The sequence below is a fragment of the Mixophyes fleayi genome, chromosome 4 (genome assembly GCF_038048845.1).
Source record: "Mixophyes fleayi isolate aMixFle1 chromosome 4, aMixFle1.hap1, whole genome shotgun sequence".
NCBI lineage: Eukaryota > Metazoa > Chordata > Amphibia > Anura > Limnodynastidae > Mixophyes > Mixophyes fleayi.
This window is the reverse complement of record NC_134405.1, coordinates 186,203,116-186,222,544: the sequence shown is the minus strand read 5'-3', so window position 1 is coordinate 186,222,544 and position 19,429 is coordinate 186,203,116. Positions and strand designations below refer to the sequence as shown.

The window sequence follows — 19,429 nt, the reverse complement described above, 5'->3', positions numbered from 1 at the left end:
ACAGTGATGGGAAGTTGAATGCTTTGCTGGAAACAATATCACTTTTCTAGTCAGTGGGGGAGATCTCGCGTAATATCTATGCTTTTAATGCATTGGGGACAACCTATGTGAGATATTTATTCAATTACTTCCTTCAAATGGCAGCATCAGTCAGAAATGTGGTGATAAATATCACCATATGGTAAACTAGACTAGCATATTGCACAGTTGGCTGGCTGGTACATCTAAATGACAAATAGGATAATAATAAAATGTAACTTAAAACTAAAACTTAATTTACTTTTCATGACTTATAGCAGAGAATATTTTATATAGCCCTTCACATAATAAGTCTGTAACAAGTCACAAGAAGTACCACAGCTGTGAATAGAACACTTTAAAAACATAACTGCCTTTATCTGTTTCTGCAGATCTAACTAAAGGTCATGCTTGTTTTATTCAAGTTAAGCCTCCCTCCCTCCTTATTTGTTGTTGTTGTTGTTTTTTTAATCTGTTTGTCTTTTATTGCTTAATGCTGTTCAATGACGTATGTCTTAAAACTGTAGCATTCTGTAGAAAGCTAGATGACTCCTGCCACTGTGCTTGGGAAATCCAGTCTGACACACATGTTTGTGAATGATGGAGTTGGACAGTTCAGTCGTCATAGTGACTAAAAATGTGTTGGGGATTCAGCTTTTAAAGGCACAGCGTCCTATAATGCTGTACGATTACTGTGAACAATGCTGCACTTATACATTTACCAGACATCCCAGTGATATAACCAGGGTTTCTGGTAGGAGTGTAACAATATGTAGCTGGAATAGTGTCTGGGGACTCGCAGCAGGGACGATCTGACAGGGCTGGTGGTGCAATATTGTGGTGGTCTGAGGCTTGTATTTTATCTTGTCATCAGTACAGTATAGAATTGCATGAATTTAAATTTTCTATGTAAGCCTGCTGTGCAGTGGATATATGTTTCATAGTCACTTTGCATATCCCCTCTCTAAATCTTTCTGTGCACAGCTCACACCATTAGGCCATAGTTGCCTACTCTCCGGGAATGTCCGTGAGACTCCCGAATTTTTGGGAGTTCTCACGGACTCCCGAGAGAGCAGGCAAAAATCCCGGATCCCGAAGTCGCCGCTGTTGAAGATGGCGGGGGGGGGGACGGAGCTAAATGGGCAGTTGTGGCCCCGCCCCCTGCTGCGATTGGCCAAAATGGGTCAAGATGGACAGGGGGCGGAGCCTAATGGCGCACCACGCTGGGGGGGGCTGCAGACATCACCTCATTTTTTCCATGTATCTCTCATATGTACAAATAAACCCTGCTGGATACATCAGTGTGCATATCTTGGGTGCTGGGTAGTGGTGTGAGCACCCTGATGGTAGGCATGTATGGTATATATGTGTACTGTATATACCATCTGAATGACAAGACAATGTTCATGCTGTTGCTTTGATAATACAGCTCTACAGCACAGTTAACTATTCAGCCAAGAGGTGTATCTCCAGAATACACTTATCTACCTATGCACACATATAAAGGATGTCCAACTTATTGGAGCTTTTACCAAATCAGCCAGGAAAAGTCATGTTGTGCAGCTCTTGAAGAGTAGGTTTGAGCACTTCTAGGCTTGACACTTCTGGTCAAAGAGAATATGTAAATATATGTCATGCTTACGTTTTTGGTAGACTGTGAAGACAGTCTCTTACCGCCAATAACTTCCCTCTGAGTAGGTTTGTTTTTTTGCCCAATAAATTGTCATACTAATAAAGAATTCTATAAATGGCAGACTTGCTAAAAAATTAGATTGAAGTACCATCCATGTCGTCGTTTTCTTAAATATCAACAAGTCTTTTTGAACAAGATGTTAAAACATGTTCTTTATAAAAGGCTTTCTGTAAGAGTCTTATAACAGAAGGTATTCACTTTCTTTTGGCTGTGGATATTGTCTTTTTGTACTTCACGGACTGTATTTTAATAACCCTTGCTTTACTTGACCTTGCCTTGTGTATTTGTGCATTGCTGTTTGTTTACTTCTGGCTGTTCTACCTTTTATTATCCATTTATTTTCTATCCTCACTATTAATTCACAGGTTTAGCAGCCAACCAAGGATCAGTAACATTAAGTGTTCAGGAAAAGGGGCTTCTTTAGGCGAAGCCTATTCTAGCTTAATACCTGGTGCAGAGGCGGAACTAGCAAGCTGTGAGCCCCGGTGTGGGAAGGAGGGAACCGGGGCCCACAGCTCACGAGTTCCCCATGCAGCAGACCCCATTATCTCAATTGGGCCCCGGTGCAACACACCTGTAGCACCAATGGGGTTCCGCCACTAACCTGATGTTCACAAACATGCTGTGGACCCAGTACTGAATAATTTATTAGACTGTTCTTTGTTAATAATTTTTTGGTGGATATGTTTCTATCTTTTTATTAAAATTGCAATTAGGCTTGTCTGGTTAGCCATTTTTGGTTGTAACCAGTGAAATTGCACGCAATGTGATTCAGTGGGTTGAAATATGCATTAATACATCAACTTGTGCATGACATAGGAACTAAAGTAAATGGAATGGTGTGGATTATGCTATTGTCAAAAGCTGCAGAGTTACTGGTGATGTTTCAATAAATTATCTTCATAAATTTCCGTGCGTGTGTGTATGTGTTCATATGCAAGCCTTGGCCCCAGCTACACCCATTTTCCACCAAGATACACCAGTTGTTTGTTGAAGTCTTGGCCAGCTGTGACTCTTTTTGGCTTGGAAATTGCATTTGGCATTATATTACAGCAAAGACAAATACTACCACCAACCCCTAAACCATTTTTACTCCGCAGAACTATTGTTAGTTTTAAAACATAAATGTGAAAAAAAATAAAATCCATAGAAAGTCTATAATGATTAATAATTGGCTTTGCTCTTCCATTGCCTTTGTGTTGCACTAAGGCTTATTAATATTGGTGGTGGCAGATGCTAACAGCGCTCCTTTCTTTGCAGCAGGAACAGAGAACAAGCATTGCACTCTGTAGGTCATACATATTTTATGCAAAATTCGTAACTGAAGATGCTCGTAATGCACAAGCTAATTTGTTGTATTTGTAGTACCAGGTGGTGTTTCATGCCATTAATCTTCTTACTTATTTTAAAGAAATGGAGAGCACACATTCAGTGTCGTATAAAAATAATGGGAAATGTGGGTAACATTTCATTGACTCAGAAACCTTTACAAAGAGTAAAAGTTTAATCCAAGATAGTTATAAAAAATGTCCTAATGGCTCTCATATTTTGTAACCAAAACCCATTAATTGTATATATGGAGCAGCTGTTATTTCAGGGGTCTGCTCTGCCCTTGCCAATTAAGCATACAAAGATGGACAAACAAACCCAGGCGCTTTTTACTAACAAACCATAATGTTTATTCAAAAAATTATATCTGTGGTGAAATTACCTGCATGTAATGAAACGCATCAAGCAAGATTTGGTGCTACCGGAGTAGGTGATAGAAGAAGCTTTTATTGATAGTTATATGACTTATGGCTCCAAAGGCAATACACCATACATGGTAGTATTAATGGCAGCCCCAATACCTGAAATTTTACCATTATCTTTTATAGAACTTTTGTGTTCTGTTGATTGCGGATTCTTCAGCTTATTTGTAGCTTTCAAAACTTGGCAGTTGGCCTTTTAGTGACCAGGTTTCTTGCATAGAAAACCTTCAGGCGTTTCGTATTGCTGACTACAGTTCTTACACCAGTCTTGTGTCTTTAATATTGATCCTGCTTGTGGCACATTGGCTGTGCTTGTGCTCTCTGTTTTTTAGCTTGTACTTATCCAAAAGTTGATATATTCTAATGTGAGCAAGTTCTTTGGTCGAGCATCACATTTTTTTTATTTTTTTTTAAATATATTTCTCAGTCCAATCATCTAGCAGTGTAATAGACCTGGCTTCTTCTGTGTACATATCCATGGTAACTTTTTCTGTCTTAACTTCTTCTCTCACCTTGAAGAAATTTTTATTGTTGGTCTTATTGCCATTAGGAATGGTGTGAAACATACAGTCAGGTCCATAAATATTGGAAATCAACACAATTTTCATATTTTGGGCTCTATACACCACCACAATGGATTTGAAATGAAACAAACAAGATGTGCTTCAACTGCAGACTTTCAGCTTTAATTTGAGGGTATTTACATCCAAATCAGATGAACGGTGTAGGAATTACAACGGTTTCTATATGTGCCTCCCACTTTTTAAGGGACCAAAAGTAATGGGACAATCGACTCCAAAGCTATTTCATGGACATGTGTGGTCTATTCCATCGTTATTTCATCATCAATTAAGCAGGTAAAAGGTCTGGCGTTGATTCTAGGTGTGACATTTGCATTTGGAATCTGTTGCTGTCGACTCTCAATATGAGATCCAAAGAGCTGTCACTATCAGTGAAACAAGCCATCATTCGGCTGAAAAATCAAAACAAACCCATCAGAGAGATGGCAAAAACATTAGGTGTGGCCAAATCAACTGTTTGGAACATTCTTAACAAGAAAGAACGCACCGGAGAGCTCAGCAACACCAGAAGACCACTGAAATCAACTGTGGTGGATGACAGAAGAATTTTTTCCCTGGTGAAGAAAAACCCCTTCACAACAGTTGGCCAAATCAAGAACACTCTCCAGGAGGTAGGTGTGTATATGTGTCAAAGTCAACAATCAAGAGAAGACTTCACAAGAGTGAATATAGAGGGTTCACCACAAGATGTAAACCATTTGTGAGCCACAAAAACAGGAAGACCAGATTAGCGTTTGGCAAACAACATCTAAAAAAGCCATTACAGTTCTGGAACAACATCCTATGGACAGATGAGACAAAGATCAACTTGTACCATAATTGATATGAAGAGAAGAGTATGGAGAAGGAAAGGAACTGCTCATGATCCAAAAAATACCACCTCATCAGTGAAGCGTGGTGGTGGTAGAGTCATGGCGTGGGCATATATGGCTGCCAATGGAACGGGTTCCCTTGTATTTATTGATGTGACTGCTGACAAAAGCAGCAGGATGAATTCTGAAGTGTTTTGGGCAATATTATCTGTTCATATTCAGTCAAATGCTTCAGAACTCATTGGACACCGCTTCACAGTGCAGATGGACAATGACCCGAAGCATACTGCAAAAGCAACCAAAGAGTTTTTTAAGGCGAACAAGTGGAATGTTATGCAATGGTCAAGTCAATCACCTGACCTGAATCTGATTGAGCATGCATTTCACTTGATGAAGACAAAACTGAAGGGAAAATGCCCCAAGAACAATCAGGAACTGAAGACATTTGCAGTAGAGGCCTGGCAGAGCATCACCAGGGATGAAACCCAGCATTTGGTGATGTCTATGCGTTCCAGACTTCAGGCTGTAATTGACTGCAAAGGATTTTCAACAAAGTATTAAAAAGTGAAAGTTTGATGTAGGATTGTTTAGTTTGTCCCATTACTTTTGGTCCCTTAAAAAGTGGGAGGCACATATCCCAATATTTATGGACCTGACTATGTTCGACACCATAATATAGACAGGGTTGGAAAGTTAACAATACTATAAACAGTATTATTAGGTCGACAATAATATCCCTATAATAAACATATAATAATGTCTAAATATGAATTGTCGACCTAATAATATTGTCTAAATATGAATTGTCGACCTAATAATATTGTCTACATTTGAATTGTCGACCTAATGTGGTCATCTTTCTAAATGTCGACCAAATGAATGTCTAGCTGTCGATCGTATACCACTAGGAACATCTTCCATTTTTAATCACTTTAGCTGATAATGGAACTTTAAACACTTTCATTCACAGCTGCGGAAGAGGGATGGGAGTGGCAGGACCAATCGCAAGCTGCAATTGCCTTTTATTGGGGTTTATAATTGGCCCTCCCGTTCACATCCCTTTTCCGCGACGTCACACAGCCCTTGTTTTTGGGACATTGATCAGTCATGTTGCACTTGAAACAGATGATTTTTTTTTAGAGCAATTCTTGCAGCAATATACATATCAGCCAACTGCCAGTTACTAGTTTTTGCATTTTATTTTTTTTCTTTTAAAGCAGCGCTCCCATGAATGTTTGTTTTTCTTGTTTGTTTTTTTTTTAAAATCTAAATCACTGTGGCAGGTTATAAGAATATGAATGGTATTCACCATGTGTCTTGGTTTGTTCTTCAGGCTCATTATTATTATTATTATTATTATTATTATTATTATTATTATTATTATTATTTAATAATAATATTTATATAGCACATGGAAATTAAGTAGCGATTTACAATTGGAGACAGTCAGTTATAAAAAATACTTGGTAACACAGACAAAGAGGTAAGAAGGCCCTGCTCGCAATCTTACAACCTACAGAATTATAAATCATTATCCTGTACGGTCATGGACTACAACGGCAACCACAGTCAGTCTGCTCTGTAGTGAGTAGAGAGGCTTTGGAACATCCCTCAGAATATTTATCTAATGTTTTTTTGTTTTTTTTGTTCCAACCTCTAGAGAGATTTTCAAAAGGAGATGCTGATTTGTGGCGAGACAGCTTAAAATGTACTTGGCTAGCAGTTTAAAAATAAATAAATATGCCTTCTATATCAGATTGCGGCTTTAAGTTTATTAGCTACTTGATTAAAACATAGACAGTAGTTTTCCCAATAAGCATATGAATAATCATTATTCTAATAAAACTGGCTGGGAGGGGCTCTTAATTGTTTCAGATCATAGCTATTCAGTCCAAAAGTTTCTCTATATCTGAAAATGGATATCTACCAGCTGTTTGACGAAGACTTTGCCTCTTTGTGAATTAAAGTTGACTAATTATTTTAAACATTACACCATTTGTGCACCATCTCTTTATTTAATATAGTAATGTCCCCCTCTAGATGAAGTGTAGCATTCCCTAAGGCTGTTATACATATGGTACTTGATGCCTCCATGATTCATAATCCTGAGCTCTGTTCAGCCACAGTGATGTACAAAGCACAGACGTAATTTGGGATAGGGAACATTGTTTTCTTTAGAGAGATACTCACGGCACTGTATAAGGACAATGGATAGACCGTGAATGTTAGCAAGTACAGCAAAGTCTTAGTCTAACCCTGAACTCTGCTTCTTGCATCAGCTCCCCTCAACCTAATCCATACTTACTCCAAACAGCCCAACTATGAGCTCATAAGCAATTGTAACAACTGAACTTTCAAGCAACTCTTTCACTTTTTTTCCTTAGTAAACCCAACCGGTTATCTCACATATTATTATACGTACATAAATCAAATTCAAGGGATAGTCTCTACTATGTAACTAACCTATAAGATGTTGATGTCGGACATTACCTGTATGTATTGTGTAGTAGAATTGTCAATATCAAATCTGTGGACCATGTCTGCTGTTCTGAAAAAGAGCAGACACAGCTTATAATATACTGCATTTTAGTACATGTGTCTAATTACATTACACATGTAATGCTACTATTGAATTGTGCCATTATTTCCCCCCTCAGCCTTCAAATTTATCATGTTGGCTTAATAGTATTTTGGCAGCTAAGGTGAAATCAGAACACACTTTTTTTTAAGATCCTTAAAAAATGTAAAACTAATAATAAAACGCCATATTAATGTATAAAATGCATTCAACATGTGCCAATTTTACAGCAAATCTGTTCGGTTTTTTTACTTGTAAATAATAAAATTATTGTTTATTAAGAAGGATAAAATTGGTCATATGGTGTGTGTTAGGGGTTCGTCGCTTCTTATTTTCCTATTTTATATTTTTTTCAGGTCATGAATTGGATATTAATCCAAAACTAAAACACTCAAATCTCTTGTGGGTCATAAACATGGTGGGGTTTAAAATCTTTGTGTCTATCTGATATAGAATTCTCAGAATTGTATATCAGATATGTTATACATATCTATGTGTGAATAGACCATCGCAAACCACTGTGATTAGATTAAAGGAAGAAAACACTTTAATAAGCATCAATTAGAAAACACATTTTTGAAATCGCCGCTTGTGTTGTGTTTCTCTTAATTTTAGATTTAAAATTTACTATGAAATATTTGAAAACTGGATGGTGGACTATATTTTTTAGGTTATTCATTAAAATCACTGACATGAACCTTGAAACAAACTGACTAAGCAGTAAAGATCTGTCAGCATTTAAAACAAAAAGCTGCTAAACACCTTTTAAATAAAACCGGATAATGTGGTTTAGTAATTGGCTTGCATTTTAATACAGCTTTAAACAGATTAGAACTTGAAGCCTTAGATGATTCTATGAAGTAATGCATAGCAATCATAACACCTTGCTCACCATCTTAGTACTGCTACTGAGTACTCAGTAAGTGGTACTCCAGAATGACACTCAGAACAAATGTGTAAAGATATTTTAAATGAAAATATTATCTATGCCTGTGATGGGCAACAGGTGGTCCTAGGGCTGCATGCGGCCCTCCGAGTTCCCATCTGTGGCCCCCAGCTCTTGTCAGATTTGTTGGTTATAGCATGTAACACTTGTTTAAAATGCCTGCTGCTATGTTATTAGAGCTATGGGCCAAACATATAGGAAACTCCCCGGCACTAAAAGTCATATATGGTAAACCAAGAACCAAATATATTCCAAATCTGTAATCACACGCTGGAGAGTTTCCTATATGTTTGGCACATTTCTTTTAGATGATTGGGGATCTCCTCTTTCTTCTCCCCAATTTCTGGCAGCTTTTATACATCTTTCACTGAGAGCACAGGTATACATTTTCTTTTTATTAGAGATATGGGTCTATTTTATTTGATTGAAATGTATTGTTTTAACTTATTACTGATATTAAGGGTAAGGCTAGAGCAGGGGTCGGGGAACTTTTTTACCTTTTTACCCCCAAATATATTTAGATACGCCGACGTTGCCTCCTTAATTTGAAAGGAAGGAAATCCTATATTATTAATTACTAGCAGAATACCCGGCGTTGCCCGGGATTTAAAGAATGTTTATTTAGAAAAATCAATCTAAATATTAAACATACATGTAAATATCATGTTAAAATTGGACCAGTAGAAGGTGAAAAGTGAAAATGTCAAACTGTATTTGAACTGTATATGATGGAACGAACCGATAAACAATTACTTCAAAACAGCTTGATAAACTATATTTCTCGTTTCTTCATTTGGGGCAAATACATACAAATTTCTTGGTGATCCAACTCTTGAGCACACAACGTAAAATTGTCCATGAGAAAAGCAAGGTGATTCCAAGTTGACTCCAGCTATATGTAAAGATTGTGCTTGGGCCTTATTGATAGACATGGCAAAAGCTAAACGAACTGCAAATTGTAGACGCTTAAATTAAAATGGCATATCAGATGGAATGAGAGGTATGCGTGGAATGAAAGCATTGTCACCTTTTGCACAGCCTGTCAAAATAGTTGCTTCAATGATATGAGAATGGAGCTTTTGGACTACTAATCTTGTACCGTTACAAAGTCTTGGAGGATTTATATTTCTGAGAAGCATAATGGGTGATCCAATGTTCAGTACCAGGTTATGCGGTGGCATTCCGGGAGGTTGTAAAGAGTTTAAAAATTCAGTAGGATAGTGCACAGCCTCATTTTCTTCAACAACGGTATCTATTGATTTGTATAATATGGCTTCTCCAGGCAACTCTTTTTGAATCTTTAAGTTGATGTTGTTTACACAATTATTTTTTGGTGCAAGAATCGCACGTTCGCGAAGCCACTTATGCTCTGTAAAATGTTGTTGAATATTTGGAAATACTTTTGCCTTGAGTTCTTCAACAGAGACAACTGTGTTACAAAGTGTTTCTCTGAGTTTGAAGAGACCAGTTACTGGATGAAGCGGCATTAAACCATTCCCAATATTTAACAAATGATCAGCAAACTGACCGTCCATTGTGTTGCCATGCAGAGAAACTCTCATATTTGTGGTTAGTCGCAAAGAGCAAACATGCCTCCAAAGATGTGATGATTTAAGGCATGCATTAATTTCATCCGCCATTGTTCCTTTTGGAATGACCGGCAATGTTTGTCGAAAATCTCTAGCCAATACAACAGTGACTCCACCCATTAGTAAATCATTGCCTCTTAAAAATTGAAGTGTTTGATTGAGGGCCTGTAAAGCATTTTTGTGTGACATGGTGCATTCATCCCATACAATGACCTGACATTCCTGCAGAATCTGAGCTTTTTTTGTTCGTTTAGTGATATTGCAGACGGGAGTTTTACTTCGGGCCAGATTAAGCGGTAACTTGAAAGCTGAATGTGCTGTTCTTCCACCAGGGAGCAAAGTTGCAGCAATTCCAGAAGAGGCCACAGCAATAGCTATCTTGGAATGTACTTGAATTTTAGCAAGTAACAACTTGATGAGAAACGTCTTACCTGTTCTTCCGGGTGCATCCAGAAAAAATATATTTACCCTTTTTTTTTTGGAACTTCTTCCAAGGCATTGTTCCAGACATTCCAGAGTTATGGTCGTTTTCGATGATTTTTAGGTGTTACCCCCCACCCCCCCCTTGCCACCCCCACCCCGTAATGAATTTCAATTTTTTAAATTTTTTTAGTTGCCTCCATGAAATTTTGCATACGAGTGTATTAAAACATGACGATCTTCGCTTGAAAAATGTGGATTTGTATAGAAAGACAGACAGAAGGACAAATTTTCTCTTTTATATATTAGATAGATTGGAATTCAAAATTTTATTGAATCTATTCAAAATTTCTTTGAAAGCTTCAACTTCAAAACTTCAGGTTTTGGAGGAATGATGTTGCTTTATTTTTGATACGAGAGCATCAATATTGGGGCATTTTGATGTCAGAGCAATTTGGATACAGTCTTCAGCGTCCAATCGATTTCTCTGCTTTGTTTTTATGTTTGTTACAGTGTAAAATCCTTGTTTGCAAAGGTAGGTTGTTGTAAAAGTCAGCAACTTTTTGACTGCCTCCTCATGTGTAATTTTGAATGCCTTTGTAGCTGTTGACATCCAAAAATATGACACATCTGCTTTGTTTTCGAATGCAATACGTGCTTCATTATTGCATTAAAGCTCAAGAAGTGCCTCTGCCAACCCTTGAGGCTCTTCTGGTACAACAGCAATTTCACATTTAAAGGGGTCTACAATCCAACCGACAGCATGTAAATCAGCAGCATTACCCACAGGAATTTAATTTTTACCCCATTTGGGGTAATATACCCCTGTTCCCTGACCACTGGGCTAGAGGTTACCCATGTGGCCCCTGAAATGTATCTAGTTGCCTATCATTGTTCTAAGTGATGCCATGTGCGTTTGGTATTTAATATAAATATTTGCACATTATTTCATTTACTATGTGTATAGTGAGTCGTTGTGCAAGTTGTACGTGTTCTAGTAAATTATTTAACTTTTTTTTAGGTGATTTTAGATGTGAAAAACTTATAATATTTGAGCAGCAAAAATCATTTTTGTTTTTATTTAGTTTGCACTACTAATTAAAACTAGAGATTTGTTTTGTTTCTTTTATATAGACACTTGCATTTTTATTTTGTTAACATACATTGCCTATCCTATCCCCAAAAAATGTAAATAAAAAATCTTTTAGGCACCCTGAGAAGGGTGATTTTTTACACTACCTGGTAGTGCAGCATTAAGAAAATTCCATCCCTATGAGAAAATCTTTCACTTCCGATTTGTTGAAGCAAGTGGGTGTCTGTGAATATTACCTCATGATGATATTCTGCTGAAACCCCTGTATTTTTGAGATTTAGAGGTTTGCAGTGCAGGGACAAACTGAAATGGATGTGAATGTAGCTATAAGTAAAGGTGTTAAAGATATTTATTGATCAATAGATGTTTGAAGAGGTGTTGATCCGTCTAATCCTGATTTGATCAACAATAACTTTTTTAAAGCCGTTCGAATTGATCCCTGCAATTTCATTCCTCCGGAGCCTGCAAGCCTCAGAAAATATGATTGTTCCATAGGTGTTTATGCTGTAAGAGTAATATCGTGATTTTTAGAATACCACAACTTTCTGACTATGAAACGGCACCATTCTAGAGTTCAGTTAGTGTAACATGCAAAATGAATGGAAAACACTGTTTCCTCTGCCACACCAAACAGATTCTGCTGTCAAAACGCTGCATGTAGTACTGATGATCCACTGCCTGGTCAGAACAAAGCATTCTAAAAGGACAGTCTGACCCTACCCTAAAGGTGAGAATTCCAGTGGAGATCACCCCACCTGGTTGCTACCATGTGGCATGGTGGGACTTCCTTAATTCCTTTACAGACCTATGTTCTGGGTATTTATTTTCTCTCCCTTGCCTTAGAACTGGACTGTCACTGACCACTTCCATTCCAGTTTGGTGCCTGGATCGATACTGTTTGTAAAACACAGGGCTCATCATGAGTCCCCAATACAGGAGTGGGTACCCTTTTTGTACCCCTGTACTCAGCTTGAATTAGAGTTTAGGGTCTTGTTAATTGCATGACTGTAACCATGGTACTGATCTTGTAAACCTGAGTAGGGGTTACCCCAATTTGTCTGTTTTTTACCTACACAATTCCCATATCATAAACTTTTCTTTCTATAGCATAATTTATTTATCGGTCCCTAAAATAATTTAAAATTCAACATGGTAGATAATGAAATACAGTTGTTGTTGCACTTAATCTGGCATACCTTGTGAAAGTGATATTTAGTGTGGGCATTAAGGTATGATATACTCCTGGTTAAGAAGCGTTATGCCATTATAAATTCTGCAAGAACGTACACTGTCCTAACATTTTCCCTTCTTTCTTCCACCCACATGTCAGAGACGGTTTGTGCTACCTAAACGTAATTGGTTTAAATACTATTAGTACAATTCTATTTATCATCGAGGATAAAGATGGCAAAAATAAAATTAATTTCTGATTCTGAAACGCTGGATAATAAAATATGTGATGTTGGTGCTCCTGTTTAAATGAAGCAGACATGTGTGTTTCATTGACATTTCTCTGATTTTTTTTTTTTATTTATTTATTTTTATTTATTTTTTGTGTTTTTTGTTTTTTTTTATCCAACCCATCTGGTGACTTTCAAATGCAAACTGCACATCTCTAAATATTCTCTAACTGTATTGCATGCTTCTGGCTATTCTTGCAACTTGGCAAAGTATTACAATAAAAAATTAAAAAACTACAATATTAAACAGTTACTGTAACATAATGCCTATTGTCAAGGTTTGGAAGGGGCTTCCTGTATATATGCTGGTTAAAATAAACCTACATATAGTTTGACATTCGTTTATACCTGTACTATTTTCTTTCTCTTTCAGTGAGCATGTTTTTGAACACGCTAACACCTAAATTTTATGTTGCTCTGACGGGCACATCCTCCCTCATCTCAGGGCTTATTTTGGTGAGTACATTATATATTATGTTGGGTTTACATTGCTAATGAACTGATAGTGTCTACAGCCTATATAGGCTAAACTGTTGTTTACAGCCTAAAACAGGCAATGAGACAGTAAATGACTCAAGAATTATGAGGTCTTTCCAACTGTGTGGTCATATAGAGATGCAATAAGCATGTAATACAGTGATTGCAAATCTTCTAATATTGAGTAGTGGACATAGACCAAAAGCATAGACAAAAAGACCTTGGGCCTGATTCATTAAGGATCTTAACTTAAGAAACTTCTTATTTAAGTCTCCTGGACAAAACCATGTTACAATGCAATGGATGAGAATTAGTTTTCTGTTTTGCACATATGTTAAATACTGACTGTTTTTTCATGTAGCACACAAATATCAACTTTACATTTCAGTGTACAAACAAGCTATAAAGTATTTGTGTGCTACATGAAAAAACAGCCAGTATTTAACTTATGTGCAAAACAGAAAACTAATTTGTACCCCTTGCATTGTAACATGGTTTTGTCCAGGAGACTTAAATAAGAAGTTTCTCAAGTTAAGATCCTTAATGAATCAGGCCCCTTGTTCTTGATGATGGCTTACCTTTTAAGTACTGACAAGCAATCGTGTTTTTAAAAGTGATCATGAGACAGTGGTGCCACCAGCATTTCTTTACTTTTAGATGGGCCTTTAAAAAAACCCAAAACAAAATAAACTCTTGGACCCTGGCACCCAACTGGCTCTGCTTGCGTCCCTCCCATAATGCCCAATGTGGTCTGGCTCTTGAAGACTGTAATATGGTACCTGGACATTATTCCCAAATGAGGTGGGAGGGGTGTTTTGTGCTAATCCTGTGCTTCCCCAGTTGTGCTGAATATACAACACTGTTGGGGAAGTACCACTTATTATGCACTGTTGGCTTCTAAGGCTTCTAATTAGCCACTAGCTGTGGCTAATTAGAGACTGACATCACAACTCATATAATGACAGCTGATGAATACTTCTCACTGTTGAAGCAGCGCCTCTCCAAGAGTAACTATAGGCTGACATAAATGGATCGAGAACGGACAGCGGCTCCAGAGATTAAGTTAACGCTTTCGGCCATATCAATCTGTGTAAATGTGTCAGGTGCCACAGTGCTCTGCAGCATCAGGATAACAGGACATACATAAAACGGGGGCATATAAAAGGTGGCATGAAAAACCAGTGATGGGGGGGGGGTGCTCATGAGATCTTACATTTTAAACAGAAGAGGGCAAAGCTGAAACGAGACGTAAGGGTGGCTCAGAGCGGTGCGTTAGTGTTATAGTATAGGTGGGATTAGGGTAGATTCTAATAAAGACATGGGTTTTCAAAGAGTGTTTAAATATTTGAAGGCTTTAGAACATTCTGATCAGGTGTTCCAGAATTCCGTAAGTGAGTAGTGGTATAAGGGAATTCGTATATCCTGAGTTGGATGTGGTTACCAGAGATGAAGGTAGATCTTAGTGGCTGAGAAGGAGAGTATTTTAATGAGATTTGAGATGTATAAAGTGGTGGTGTGGGCGGTTTTGTAAATGAGGGGGAGTAATTTGAACGAGAGAGGTAGATCAGTCTTGCTGGCGCATTTAAGATGGATTGAAGTGGGGATAGATGTGTGAGTGAAATGCCAGATAGGAGATTGCAGTAGTCAAGGCATGAGAGCGGCTTTTTGTATCATTTTGGGTAAGAAAAAGGGCATACCCTTGCAATATTTTTAAGGTTGAGGTGACAGAACTGGGATAAAGACTGAATGTGAGCACTAAAGCAGAGGATGAAGTGTAGTGTGACACTAAGGTAGTGGGCTTAGGAGATTTGAGGAAATTGTGACTTACTGACAGTGAGGGAGATTTGAGGAGAGGGGTGAAATATGTGTCATACATAACAAAAATCAGCTATTTTTTCTGTTCTACCTTATACTGTGTGGTTTTATCTGAACAAAATCATTGTGAATATTATCCATTATCTATATAATCTAATTCGGTAAAAGGTGCTCCGACCTAATGCAGAAAAGGAAGGGTAAGGAGGATAGGCTTGTGAAAGTCTACAGTGTAAAAGCAGAAAGGGAGCAGTAAACATAGACCTTATAAGGTTTTGGCATGCTACAATCTGATAGAGATATATATATATATATATATATATATATATATATATATATATATATATATATATATATATATATATATATATATATATATATATATATATTATTAGATTGTTAGATTGCTTATCTGTAAGTTCTGGTTCTTTTAAAGTGACAGCAAATGGATACATTTGGGGAAATGAACACTGTTATCCTGTGTACACTGAATACAGCAAAGGGCATGATTAGTCTGTAAAACATTCACACAGAGCGACAACACGAGGAAGTATAACCATTTTCCATCCTTTTTTTTTGATCAGCTATGTGTAGCTAATAACACTCAGGGCCGCGGGGAGCGATCACAGGCCCTAGACTAAAGAAATTTCTGGCGCCCCGCTCCTTAATGATCTGTGTTTTATTCACCCCCCCTTCTTGTCAGGCCTGTCTTTGATCGTACAGTCATGCCTCTCTCAGCCTAATAGAATACTGGGAATTCCTCCTGACCACAACAGGACTACAATTCTCACCATGCCCTGGATTGGAGCCAGCCTCCAGCAACACCAGGGAGGAGAGCACTGCACCTACTCAAACTCCCCCTCAGCCCAGCTGCTTGTTTTCATACGTCCTCATGAGGCACAAAGGCCCCCTCAGCTGGACGTAGGCCCTAAATATTTTCAGTTTGTATCATATTTGTATTCTGTTGTCCATGGACACTATTCATCTTCTTCCTTGAATACCAAGGCCGGTGAGAGAGGCTCTGCTAGAGGTTGCAGGTGAATTATTTGGAGATAAACATGAAAAGATCATCATATCATGGCTTTAAGTGATTTGTCCTAATATATTAGGGTTATCTACTAGAAGTTTTAATTTCTAGAAATGGTGATTAAAAAAATAAGAACTTTTTTTTACTGGGATTTCCTAATCGCTGAATCTAATAAAGGCATGTCAACTTATAAATCCCCATTTTTCGAAACCTTCCAAAACCATACACTGAAATGAATGGGTGAATCCCCAAGAATTTTAAAACGTCACTAGTGTATTTTTTCTTTTTTTAAATTGATCGCTGATTCAAAGATTAGAATGTTTCATCTTAACTCCTAGCGATTTTGATAACAATGAAAAAGGTTGGAAAATGAAACTTTTAGACACCGATTTTCAGTCTGTAGTGCTTAGTACTTGGCAGTATTTGTACACCAGTTTTTGTGCCTTTTTCTTTCCTAAAATTGTCTTTTTACATCCCAGCATTTGATGTGACTATTCATCTATGCCTGTTTGTTTGTTTTTTGTTTTGTTTATGCTTAAATTGTATCTTTCTTCTGGATTATGGAAATTATTTGAGTACCTGCAATTGCTAATGACTCCTGTGTGTAGTGAAATACCTAAAGGTGTGCCATTATCTACACTGTTTTACAAGTAATGAGGAGGATGGCTGTTTAATTGATTCTCTGTGGATATATACTGCAAAATAGGCATCTCCCCAAAGAAGATCACAGCTTGAAAACGAGCATTCCCTACAGAGGGAGAATGCATAAGTGATTTTTTTTTTTTCTCTGCTTACACTTAATACAAACATATAGTACATATAAACTTTTGTAGCAATGCCTATCAGATTCAGCACCTTCCCATAATGTAAAATTGCTATTTAAGAAAAATATCTAGAATGTAAGACTGTGTACATCTAGTTATGCAGTCGCTGAACATTTATGAAGCAGGTGTTGAACTAGACATTATTTTTCTCAGCTTACTGCGCATTCTCCCTCCCTTAACGGCATCTACTGTATCCTTCTACTTACTATAACTTGCCTACAGCCAGGATGCAGCACTCGTTCAGGATTCTGTACTAGTTAGTTTAGCAATTATGTAAGGAAACGGGCACAATATAGAAGATGAATGAGCACTGGATTTATGGGAGGTTGAGGAGTTAACAAATCAAAATAAAGAAACTTTAAAACACAGAAAAATTCCACTGTCCTGTCAATTGTCGTTTTGAAAGTTTATTTTCCTTGGCTGCTTTTCAAAAGTCCTGGAGAAAGCAAATGAAAATGCAGTGTGTTTTTTTTGTTTTTTTGTTTGTTTGTGTTCACCATTACTTTTAGGTCTTATTCGTACTTTAACATTAAACCATGCATTATTGTTAAAATTGATTGTTGGTAAAAAGATCAGTGTTGATTTCAGGGATACTACAAACTTGACGTTTTAGACTATTCAAATTAATGTTTAATATGTACCTAAATGCACAAGCTCTAAGCAAAATTCAAACTCTCAACCCTTTGTCGAAAGGAGTGACGCAATCACCATTTTAATATTTATCTGACACAGTCCATTCTGTATTTCTCTAGTTGCTAGCTAATCTACTAAGAAAAAAAAATATATGTGTGTGTATATATATATATATTTATTTGTACGTACGTACAAATAAATATATATATATACATTATTTTATAGGGACTTAAGTCTATTTACTCACTAAAGACCATTCACTTAAGTCTGCAAAATGTAGGCTATACAAGGCTATGATGTTTCTTTGCCAGACATACATTTTTATCTAGTGGCAATTATTGATATGCAAAGCAGCAATGCTCTAGTAAACACACCTGTGTTGAAAATATCAGAGTTGTTCCTGGCAATAAATATAATATGCAAAAGGACAGGCAATGAATTTGATTGCCCAGACTCCTCCTGATCTCAACCAACCGGTGACAGTGTTAAATATCTTTTAAAGTGTTTTATTATGTTAAAACTTTAAACAGTATTAAATATCTAGTATATTTAATATAATACTAATAAAACAAATATTTCCCATTGTACTGCACCTTTCACCACATAATGTTTACCTATTATACCATATGTGCAAAATGTTAGTAGTTTGGGATTTTTCCATAATGAATAGGAGTTTGTAAACTTTTCGTCAAATTCATCCAAGAACTCTGATAGTGATCTACATACTCATCCACTTCTTAAAGACAATATGTACATTATACGTTTATTTCATACTCCACTCTCCCCACTTTACCTGCTACATTCTTGTTTACAAGGTACCTTCCGTTATTAATCAAGCCTGTACAAGAATTTCTTGTGATCACACAATTTACTTGGCTTTGAAAGAGTGCAGCTGCTAATGTTATCAAGGATCTAGTTATTCATTCCTATTACAGTTTAGATAACACCGGAATAGATTTGTGACTGTCAACAGCATCAGCACAGGACAATTCCCCTGATAAGGACATTCTGGTTTCTTTAAAGTTGATGAGAACTAAAAATAACTTTATTGAAAAACAGACATAACATTAAGCTACCATTCTGGTGTCCTGCGTGCGTAGTTATTCCTGCTTTATCTAAATCTGGTGGGTTTTCTTTTATACAACCAGTTCTAGAATCTTATTTGTTATTTTTGTACTTTTTATTAAAGGGAATTCAATATTAAAACATGGGAATATTCATACAGGGGACTGAGTCATACATCTTTCTAAAATAATTTAATTTATTTGGTTTCCTTGCTGTTTAACTTTATAGCTGTTAAATTCTTTTTCTAATTTTTTTGTGCCACCAAAAGTAAAATCTGGAAATATCAGCTATGTGATGCATCAAAAAATCAGCTATTTTTTATGTTTTATCTTGTACGGTGTTCTATTGGAACAGAATGATTGTGATTATTATCATTTATCTATATAATACCATCAACCGGTAAAAGTTGCACTAACATGATGTAGAAGAGAGAGGGTAAGAAGCATAGGCGTATGAGAGTCTACAGTGTAAAAGCCAATTGGGAACCAAAAAAGCAGACATTATAAGGGTCTGGCTGATCCTAATTCTCACATCATATAGTTGGAGCCTTCCTAATCCTCTCCATTGGAGGGGGGGGGGGGGGGGGGTAATATTTCACTTCCTAGCATGTTGCTGTATGTGTTGGAATGGCAGATAAGGGCTGCTGTATC

At 37.0% G+C, this 19,429-nt stretch overlaps 1 protein-coding gene across 3 annotated transcripts in view; it reads left to right on the top strand.

Annotated features, from left to right (window-relative positions):
* ST7 (suppression of tumorigenicity 7) overlaps positions 1-19,429 on the top strand; it is a 93,355-nt gene that overhangs the window by 40,472 nt on the left and 33,454 nt on the right. For all 3 annotated transcript variants that reach the window (XM_075208980.1, XM_075208979.1, XM_075208981.1), the window contains exon 2: positions 13,315-13,397. In XM_075208980.1, coding sequence (XP_075065081.1) covers positions 13,315-13,397 — 83 coding nt within the window. The remainder of the gene's footprint in view (positions 1-13,314; positions 13,398-19,429) is intronic.